Raw genomic sequence first — 10,951 nt, forward strand, 5'->3', positions numbered from 1 at the left:
TGTGTCTCGAGTACACGGTGTTCAGCCTTCTGGTTTGATAAATTTGCAAGGAGAAACAATATCACCACTCTAACTAAATTGTTGGATTACCACAAATCGGGTTTGCCGGTTTGATGGCAGATATTAGTTCGGAATCGAGCTCGGGTCACGGAGGTCACCGATTCATGTTGGGATTAAGGCAGAGGTGCAGTACCTTCTCTGTTTATGCAGCCAAAGCCTAGGCTTGTTCTATACCATTGAATGCAAAGCATTTACAGTCCCATGAAAAGATTGCAAGTTCATGAAAAATGCGAAAAATTCTTTCTGCAGTGCATTTAAAGTAGTAATACCCAGAAGTCTGAAGCAGAATCAATATTAACCACTTCAATCACAAACGTCTGAAGTATGTACAGCTGTATCACAGTAAGTAATAAGTCACCTTTCTTGTCGCCCTTCCAGAGGAAACAAACACTTTATTCGTATATGGCAAAACTGAATAGAGAGGACAAATCCCCTTTGCAAATTACGACAGCAAATGCGGAACGTAATTTCAGGTAAGAACACCTATGCCAAACCCCACACTTGATTTCCTTTGACTGAAGACCTTATCCAACAATGCTTGGCAAACGACTCAAAAAGAAATGAATTTAATCCTAGGGTTATAAAACCAATTAATGATATCTTTATGTATGGACACTAGGACAAAAACCAGGGAAAGAGCCCTGTCCACTTCAGCTAAAATCTGTGTTGGTATATACTGGTGACTATAGTTCCCCGGAATGAGACGAATTTCGAGATTTGTAAGCTTTAGGGGAGGTAGAATAGGAGTCACCTGAAAGACTGCTGGAGTAGCTAGACGTTGAAAGGTTGCTCTTTTGCAAACCAATAGCATCACTCCCCAAACTGTAACCCTTCTCAACTGTATCTGCCTCCAACGGCAACTCATCCAGTACCTACAAGTTTGAATACTTACTCAGTAGTCCATCCCATTTCTGTTTTTATACCATCTTGTTTGTCACTACTGGTAAAAAATAGTATCAACTTTCACCAATACCTTCCTTCCAATTATAACAGTATACAATAGTTGCAAACTTTTACAAATGATAGTATGATACTACAGAAACCGTTTTGACTCTTGTTAAGCAAACATGACAAAATTTGGCATTGTATATCTACTCTACATATATTTCGAGAAATTAAAGGTCAGTGTCGATATTGGTTGACCACTAAAGTCAAATGGTGACAATAATTTTGGTATGGAGGTCAATGTTGACATTGGTTGACCACAAAAGCCAAATGGTGACAATAAATTTGGTATGGAGGTAATAATACACTCCATGCTCCATATGAAGACTTTAGACATTCAGACTGTCAACACATCCAAAACATATTTAAGGCATCGTCACCTAAACTACAATCATGATCCTTGAAAGCCTTGAAGGCCACATCACTGAAAAAGGGGATGGATATGGAGGGCGTTTAAGAGAAAACAATAGATCATAAATAAATTGGGGAAGAGCATAGACAACGGTGAAGAGTTAACAATTTAGTTACAGGAGCCTACCCGAAAGGCCTGATTGAGAACTCGCAGTTTTTCACGAATTTGCTTTCTCTTAATAGCAACTTCACCAGGTTCTTGCAGCATCTCCTCAAAAATATTCTCCCTGATAAGTAGGTCATCACATACAAAATGTCACAAGACATGTTCAAAGTAAAAAAAAAATATACTACCGAATTGAAATAGAGAGTATTCCCTCCATACCATTTATATTATCTCCGTTAGAATTTGGTGGTCCAACGATGTCATATTTCACCAATATTTTCTCACACTTAGCATTAGTTACAACTTTTTAAATATAAAATAATATGCTCCATGGAGTAATTGTTTTGATCAATCAAAGACGACAATTTGCATTGTACTAATACTTGAACAAATTAATGGCCACACTAGTTAACTACCAAAGTCAAATGGAGACAACAAATTTGGAATGGAGGTAATTCTCCCTCTAATTATTTGAAATTGCAACATATTCCTTATTTGACATTATCATGCAATTGCTATATTTCTACGATGGTCACATTATTGAGTGAGACATTGAGACCACCTCCTCCTCACAACCTTCAAGTCATGCCAAAAGAAATTGTTGCAATTCCAAAGAATTGGAGGGGTATAAAATAGAGGATATTCCAACAATGCATTAATGGCTTAAGGCAGCATTTTCACCTGTAAAGCTTTTTGATAAAGACATTGTGCAGCTCCCTCTTCGTATGGTTTACCTGCATGCGAGTAATATAAGAAACTGAGTATGCCAATAATAACGTCACCATAGTGTCTTAAGGACTCCCGCTTACGGATGTACAGAGGGCCAAACATATCCGGCTTTAACCTTGTACGAGGTTGTTTCCGGAAGACCCATATGAAAACTGCATTGCCTAACTCCACTTCACAATAGATAAAGTCCCATCAGTTAAGGGAAAACTTTATTATATTTCATCAAATCCGAAAGCCAAAAAATAGTGCCCTTGTTAACAATGGAAACCCATAAAAGAGAATGGGTTATATTGTCAGAAAGAGACCTAACAGAAAATAGCAAAAAAAATCCAAATGAAAAACAGTGCCCTTTCAATTGCCTAAAGGCAAGATTCACAATTCAAGTAATTTCTTACACAAAAAACTAGGTAAGACGTTCTTAGGAAAAGGTTAACAACTTAAGTTTCACTCTATAGAAATGCTAACCAGTATTTAAACGTCCGAATACAGAAATGAGAAGATAAAAGTGGTAAATCCATCATAGCAACACAATTTGCCTCAGTCAAGCTGTTCAGAAAACCACTGTCCTCTCATTTTTGAGAGACGCAAGGTGGATTTTGCCACATAGCAGTAGAAATCAATATTGTGTAGTGTGAGTAGAGCCGAGAGGTAGGAAATTAGGAACCATACGGTTATAAAACATAATGATCTGGTAGCTCATGTTGCTCAAAACCCTATTTGAGGCTTTGAGCACATATTACCAGCAGAAACCAATCCATTGCCCAAGTAAAACTGACAGTTACCTAGCAACAGGCCCCAAGAATCTGAAAGGCATAAATGTAGTCTGATGCCTCAAAATGTCAAACCATCAAATCAGGGGCTATACAGAAATAAAGTACATAGTTGGTCAATGATGAGAAGAACAAGATCCTCTAAAGTCTAAACCACATGACTACTTATTAAATAGCGGAATTATTCTTAAAAACTCAGGCTGTGGCCACATAAATCTGTCATGAAAAGCACAAACTACACAGTCGTCAGCTAAGAGCGTTAGGAAGCATATCTACAATTCCTCACAAAATCCCAACAACAAGTTGAAACCAAAAAAAAAAGGCGAGCTTTTAATGTGATTTTGCAGTTATCCTTTCTTACCAAGAAGTGCATGATTGCCTTGGGCACAGAGTCCTCAACATTCTTCCTAACGATGTCATAGTATGATTTCAGCAATAGTTTGGTGACGGCAATTTCAATTGATACAGACTCTGTATGGCTCTCTGTAGGCCTCAATACAGATGGGGGCTTCAAAAGGGTATCAAATGCAAGTATATTAATACAGATTTGCAGAAGACGTGTTGGTTAAGAAAATTGTGTATCATTGAAACTTTTGAAAGTAACTTACTTCCTTTAAATGTATCAATGAAGATGAGTTCTCCAAGGTATGAACAGGCTCACTAAAAGACTTGGAAACTGGACTTTCTTTAGAAGACATGCGGTTGTCATTAACACCAATAAAAGATGTAGTTCCCCAACTAGAGTTAGTTACACCTCCTGTCCAAAAAGGGTAGATCAGAATCACAATACTCCTTTCATATTTAAACTTGACCATGCAGTCAAGTGTTACCATACAACAAATGGTCAATCTTACCGTGATGAGTAACCTTTTCACTATCTGACGCAAGACGGGTGTTCTGTAGTAAAACAATTAAAGATGAAGTTAATAAGCATTTACACCGAGCGTGCTAACCAATATGACAATGTGGTGTCTTGATTATATAAATGACCTTGTATACAGAATAAAGACACAAAACTCATAACATATACTCCCTCCTATTCACTCATTTCCTCTCTCATTCCTTTTTGGGTAAGTCGGGTTTTCTTCCCTCTTTCCTTTTTTGGTAACTTTTGTGTGGTTCAAATTTAATTAGATGTGGGGTAGAGTAGAATAAAGTGTTTTGTGTGGTCCAAAATCATTTTCTTAATTCTTGTGCAAAATAGAAGGGGGAAGAAATGAGTGAATAGGAGAGAGTGCACTATATTCCAAAACAGCTTTACCCGCTCCATAATTACTCCGTTTGCAGGTCTAGGAGGAATTACTAGTGATTTGATTGTCTTTTCAGTCCCAGATTAAAAAAAAAAAAAAAAAAAAAAAAAAAAAAAAAAAAAAAGGGCAGCCCGGTGCACGATGGCGTCCCCGCTAGGCGAGGGTCCGGGGAAGGGCGCCACCACAAGGGTGTAATTGGGGCAAGTCTTCCCTTGCCATTTTGGCAAGAGGCCGCTCCAAGGACTTGAACCCGTGACCTCACGGTCACAAAGCAACACCTTAACCGGTGCGCCAAGGCTCCCCTTCGTCTTTTCAGTCGCAGATAATTTATCAAAATCCCCACCATCCTACTTTGTGAAAAGCGAATCATGAGTATATTGGATTAAATACCAGCCCGGTAATTAAGTGTCATTAATGAGCACCTTTAGCATTGACATACCTTTAGCACTGACATAGATACATGAGGTCTTGAGGATTTAATATCTTGAGAAGCAATTTTCACCGCTTTGGCCCCACCAACAAAGTTGTGGTGAGATGTGTTTATATAATCCATCTACAACGATGACAAAATTTCAGTGCTCTACACAAGAGGCCGAGTGACCAACCACAATATTCTATCTATATTCTATAGAAGCAAGCAACAATACAAATGAAAATATGAATCCTAATTACTATACCTGTCAAACAAGTCGAGCGGGTTTTGTGTCACCGGTTGTCTCATACAGGTAGGGTCAGAACATGTGAAAGTTTACGATGCCTTTTTTTCCATTTTAAAAATTAGTTACTGCACTTTTATCAAAATAATTATAAAAATTAAGTTCTTTGAATGAGTAAATTAAAAATAACTCCCTTTTAAAATCCAGTTTTTAAAAATTACTCCCTTATATAATTTTTTCCTAAAATTACTCCCTTAAGATACACTTTTATCAAAAATTGCTTCAAAACTCCAATTTAGGTGTCTTATTACGTATGTTTATGAACTTATTTCGTTTGTATCTTAGCCAATTTATACTTTGAAAGGTATAACAATGAAGAATAAGATCAAAAACATACGAAATAAGTCACCTAAATTGGAATTTTGAAGCAATTTTTGATAAAAATGCTATTTAAGGGAGTAATTTTAGAAAACAATTATATAAGGGAGTAATTTTAAAAAACTGAATTTTAAAAAGGAGTTATTTTTAATTTACTCTTTATTTTATTATTAAATTGTATGAAAATTATATAAAATGGTTTTTTAAATAATATTAGTAATTTAAAGTACTAAAATTACTATTTTACATTTCGTATATAAATATCACAACAACGTTGCCCGTGCTTCCATGGGTCCTGCAAATTGTGTGTGTGTGTGCGCGCGCGCGGGGGGTGGGGGGGTGTAAGCAGCCTTCCCCTTGTTTTAGCAACACAAAAAGGATGTTTCCAAATGATCTAAGATGAAAATTGCGTTGAGAACTGCATTAAAGGACCACTACTTCACAAGAGAAAGAAGCACAACTACTTTTGTGAATCATTTTGATTTATTCCATTATAGTCGGGAACCAAAGAGTAATGATTCTTTGGCTCCACGAAAAATATGGATAACATGTCATATACAAATATTAAAATTTTAATTGCAGCTTATATTCACATTTAATCAAAACTGAACCCGGTTGCGTCGGGTTTCGACCCTAAGTTGACGAGGCATTGAGCAATACCAGAGTAAACACAGAAAAATTGTGCAAATTTAGAGGGCAAGTAAAATATCCATACAGCTAGCAATCTATCATCCAGTCAATGATGGGGGTGGGGGAGGCTACATGGCCACTACAATCATACCTCCATTTCGATTATATGTCCAATCATTTCCTCAGCAGGTTGAAGGCCCTCTCTCAGAAAGCTATTTATAACATCATCCATTCGTTTTCTCAGAATGGGATATCGCTGCAGTTCATTAACTAGACAGCGATGGCTCATCTACATTAAAATTTGGGTAATTAGCATTTGACAGATACTTGTCATTTCTCAAAACAGGGAGTAGAATTGAATCTTGCTAACCTTGATAAGCTCATCATATATAAATCTCGCACACTGGAGGCTTGGATCTAACAAACGGGCAATTTGCCTTCTGACTAAAACTTCAAATGGTACCTAAAAAGAAGAATAGTTTGAAACGAAGATCGGGAGATGTAAACATAAAATATGAACACAGTCTTAACAGAAATATCAGAGTACATATTACGGAGAAGTCTTCCAGTGACGTTATCATTACAGCACTTACTTCAGGAACAAATAATGCAGACCTGGTACCAGTTGCATTCTGAAGAGCAGTTCTGATATCATCGTCACTCAAGTCCTCACAAGGATCCACTTCCTACAATGAACATAAAATAGAATTTACTTTGCGTGTGACAAAGTTGCTAGACATAATCTACACACCAGTAGAGAGTACAACTTGCAAGTGTAGATTGTCATAGTTAAAAGCTAGGCCTAGTAGTGTATTAAGTTATGATAGTGAACAATAAAAAGTATATAAGCATGTACATCGGCACCTATGACAATCGACAGGATTAATTATATTTAGTAGATATAGTGTACCTCTAAACTCTTCACAAATATTGATTGGAAAATGTAATGAATTCTTGCTCCACCTGACAGCTCAGATGTTGACATTTCTTCATTCTTTCCTTCTATCATAGAACCAAAAGCTGTGCAAACAAAACTAACCATTAAAGAATGAACTAACCGTAATGAATAGCAAAATAAATGGAAAACTGAATGAACTTATGAGCAAACCCTCAGAATACTTCGACAAAACGTTCAAGATGACAGATCCTTGTCCAGCCTGTATTCAAAGAGAAAGCGCACACAAGTACCATCAGCACATCAAAATCATAGTCACCAACATACTCTCAGGAAAAAAGAAACTGAAAATATCAGTGTTCGTTGTGACAATGGTTAAATTGTCTGCCAAGATGCAGTGTTTTAATTAGCACTAATCATCTTGCACACAAAAAAGATCCCTAACAAGCAGTATCAAAACAACTGAATGGCAAACCATATGTCAAGTACGGCGATTTGTTTAAGAATAACTGACAGCATGGACGACAAGTTATCCATACCTTAGATTCAACAGTTTCTCCATAGCTTGCATGCTCCTTAGCAACTGAAACAAGTTGAGCTCTAATTTGAGCTTTTAGATTGGGAAGAATAGCTTTGATGTGTTGTACTAAGATCTGCCGAAAAAGGAAAAGTTCATAAGAAGTGGGAACCAAACGTCCAAATCACAAGATTGGGAAAACTATAAAAGCACATGTGCAAAAATTCTTTACCTGATTCAATTTCTTTGCCAGCTGTGGAACACCGCATCGATCTGCAACTTCATTATACACCTGCATGAGCCAGGTACAAGTGAAAGAGAGATCAGGAACTTAAAGCATTCAAGAAACTCCGTAAGTATCAGACACACACCAAAAAAAAAAAAAGAGAGAGCATATCGTTCGAGATCAGTTACCGGTCGACTACGAAAGAACTTTTCCTCGGCCACCAGAGAATCCTTAATGCTCCTATTCAGCGAAATATCCTATTGAAATTACAGAAAAGTGACTTATAATATTTATAGCATCATGAGACATCAAACCTCAACAAGGATTGCAACATTTCAAAAAATAAGAAAAAATCGTCGCAGAAACTTTGTTCCTACTTCCCATTTAAAATGCTACCATAAATCAAGCCTATTCATCTTATTTAATCAAAGTGCACTGCATACAATGTAATATAGAACTGTGTACTTTTTCAAAGTTTTTATTCAAACTGCGAGAAATCATTGCCAAGCCATCGGCCTCACCCTAAATATATACTTCCACTGTCCCACTATTATTCTCTGAACATTTCACCACTATGATATTATTTTCTGTTATAAAAACTAATGGAGTATGTCTTTTCCCGTTTTTGTGAACTTTGCCCCTTCTCTGTAATTTTCATGTTCAATTATATAATGGTTTCTAGGTAAACAAAGGTAGAAAGACACTAGTGGGATAGAGAAAAAAAATGAAGTTTCAGCCAGGTATATATGATATTACACCTAGAAAATATTTGGGTCTATTTTAGGCCACAGGCTAAATAAAATCCGAAGCTAACCAGACCCAATTTTTGTCAGTATGGACCCCTTTATGATCCAAAGTAAAAGCCAAAACAAAAAATCATTACTAAGATTACTATACGCAAGTATAGCTCGTATGAACAAATTCAAGAAGCGGGTTAAGTTGAAGCAGCCAAATTATCTACAAAGTATAAAAAGCACAGATAAAGAGTTATAGAAATTGGAAACATCTAATATGAACTATTGAAGGAAGCCAGATCTTGAAAAATGTAACCTTATCATCCAATATTGGATGAATACTTTTAATGAGCACAAAATTAAGGATAAAACTAGTTGAATCAAAGACTTCAGAATTCTGATAATGTAAGCTGAAGTCTAGCAAGAAAGAGACAAAATTACCTCTTGACTGCGGTTCACCACACCTACATAACCAAGTCGAAGGTGTATAACTTTCCCAAGCAAAAAATTGCGAGCATCTGTGCCCCTGTCCATAATATCCAGCTGAGACACAATAAAAAAAATGCAGGCCTCAGCATATAACCAAAACTATAAATAACACAAAAAGAAAAAATTTGGCTAACATCTAACACACCTTTGTGAGTACACCAATGGTCCGATATCCTGCACATAAATACGACGATAGATAAGATAAAAAAAAAAAAAAAACCAAGAAACAACTCAGACGGGTTCATTAAATACTTGGCAGCAATTTTCTAGCACAACTTACCATCAGGATCGGCATTTCCTGCCATCTGTAGAGCATCTGAATTCGCTAAATCGGAGTTTGCAGGGGTAACAGCTAATATTAAGCAGCTTGGAATCTTAATGTAGGACATTATCATGGTTCTTATTCTTGCTTCAATGTCAGAAGGCTGATCACCAACTGGAACTTTAGTTAGCCCTGGAAGATCTACTAGAGTAATATCAAGAACATTAGGTGAGAAAATCTGTAGACGGATCGGTTTATCTATGACACCTTTGTTTTCTCCAGCTTCTCTGTCAGTCTCAGCCTAAAATACAAACAGTACATCAGAGACCCCGATTATTCCATAAAAGTCATATCAATATATCATGCAAGTGCAGATTGATTCAACATAAATGATAGACATAATTACCAAAAATGCAGAGGGATCGTGAGTAGTTTAGACATTAAACCCAACAGAACTTAGACTACAAGTCCATAATGAAAGGACATGGAGGGCAAATTCTGGAATTGCCAATGCTTTTAAAGTCTCGATACTCCTCAACACAAATGAATCTGACAGACTTTAAAAGTGCATAAATGCAACTCTGATTCTACATAATGAGAAGAACTAATAGTTCATCAATTAAACAACGTCAATTGCACACAAACTGTCTCAAGTCTTTCATTTCATGAAGCCTCATAAAATCATTCCGGCGCAATCCAGAATGCACAGCCTAATCAAATTTCAGACAAATCTAATTGTGAAGCATTCATCAAGTACCGTTTAATTTTTTTACTTGCTTGCCAATTCCATTAAAATCAACATTATACGGCTTATAGCAACCAAAAATCCAATTCTTCCAACAAAATCTAAATCAAGCATGTCCCTCCCCTATTTCCGTTCCAATTTCTACAAATTAATCACACGAGCTCAGTGCATAGAACTCAAATTACTAATATCATTTGTCGTCAATTGTCATGGAAATCGACAATGTCGATCGCACTCAGGTCAGCATAATAGCAACGAAGTCAAATTCATCGACTACAATCAAAACAGAACATACGAATACCGAAAATTTGCACCAAGTCATCTTCAAAAACTCAATCCTAAACATATTAACATATAGTGAGAAAGATCACCTGAATTTCGCGACGAATATCATTAAAATCAAAGAACTGCTTTCCAGGAAGATGAAGAAACTCGCCCCACTCATCAGAATTACCATTCTTAGTCTGCAAAAGCTGAAGAACAAGCGGACGGCGCGTGCAAATATCGGAACCACGCGGCAAGAAATCGCGTCCAACAAGAGCTTCAAGGACGCTTGATTTACCACTACTTTGGCTACCGACAACGGCAACTTGAGGTAAGTCGAATGCTGGAGTGGAACCTAGCTGCGCGGCTATGTCCTGAAGCTTGTTAACTATTGGAATGACCGAGTTTCCTAGCGGTGTCGGTGATGCTGCCGCCATTGATGAGCTCAAAACCCTAGGAGATAGAAGAAAGAGGGAGGTTTTGGAGGTTGAAGTTTGAAGTTTGAAGTTTGGAGAGGTTTTAATGGAAAGTCTTAAGGGAGAGGGTAAGGAAGGAGGGTAGAAGTGTAGAGGAGAAGATGATTGCGGGTGTGTTTTTTAATCGCGGTAAAAAGTAAATTTCTTGAGGAGGAGGTAATAGTGTTTTTCGCGTTGTAGTGGGTTTAGGTTCGGAGAAAGTTGGAGTTTGGAGGGAACATGGAGAGGGGGTGTTTTCTATTTCGGAAAACTAGTTTTAAACCCGTGTAAAATTGCACGGGTATGTATTTAGGACGGTATGAATTTTTTTGATGAATATTTAATTTTTACATTTCTATTGTAATTATCTAATAGTTCTATATCAGTGATCTACAAGTTTAATATAGATCAGTGATCTAACTGGAAATG

The 10,951-nt window shown here is 36.9% G+C and overlaps 1 protein-coding gene across 4 annotated transcripts; it reads right to left on the reverse strand.

Moving 5' to 3' along the window:
• Positions 1–300: 300 nt before the first annotated feature.
• Positions 301–10,746, reverse strand: LOC141599625 (dynamin-related protein 3A-like). Of its 4 annotated transcripts, none has more exons than XM_074419697.1 (20): positions 10,175–10,746; positions 9,077–9,359; positions 8,942–8,970; positions 8,749–8,850; positions 7,762–7,830; positions 7,580–7,639; positions 7,370–7,483; positions 7,044–7,092; positions 6,846–6,955; positions 6,529–6,621; positions 6,306–6,398; positions 6,087–6,224; positions 4,711–4,824; positions 3,876–3,918; positions 3,630–3,778; positions 3,383–3,529; positions 2,204–2,256; positions 1,544–1,643; positions 738–932; positions 301–675 (listed from the first exon to the last, which is right to left on the reverse strand). In XM_074419697.1, the coding sequence occupies exons 1-19, from the start codon at positions 10,502–10,504 to the stop codon at positions 744–746; spliced, it is 2,265 nt and encodes a 754-aa protein (XP_074275798.1). In that variant the 5' UTR covers positions 10,505–10,746; the 3' UTR covers positions 301–675; positions 738–743. The 4 variants fall into 4 exon arrangements, with proteins under 4 accessions (XP_074275798.1, XP_074275800.1, XP_074275797.1 ...); XM_074419699.1 differs by having other exon boundaries at positions 301–392; positions 812–932; positions 10,175–10,671; XM_074419696.1 differs by having other exon boundaries at positions 460–932; positions 10,175–10,671.
• Positions 10,747–10,951: the final 205 nt, after the last annotated feature.

This window comes from Silene latifolia, chromosome 9 (assembly GCF_048544455.1).
Source record: "Silene latifolia isolate original U9 population chromosome 9, ASM4854445v1, whole genome shotgun sequence".
NCBI classification, from domain to species: domain Eukaryota; kingdom Viridiplantae; phylum Streptophyta; class Magnoliopsida; order Caryophyllales; family Caryophyllaceae; genus Silene; species Silene latifolia.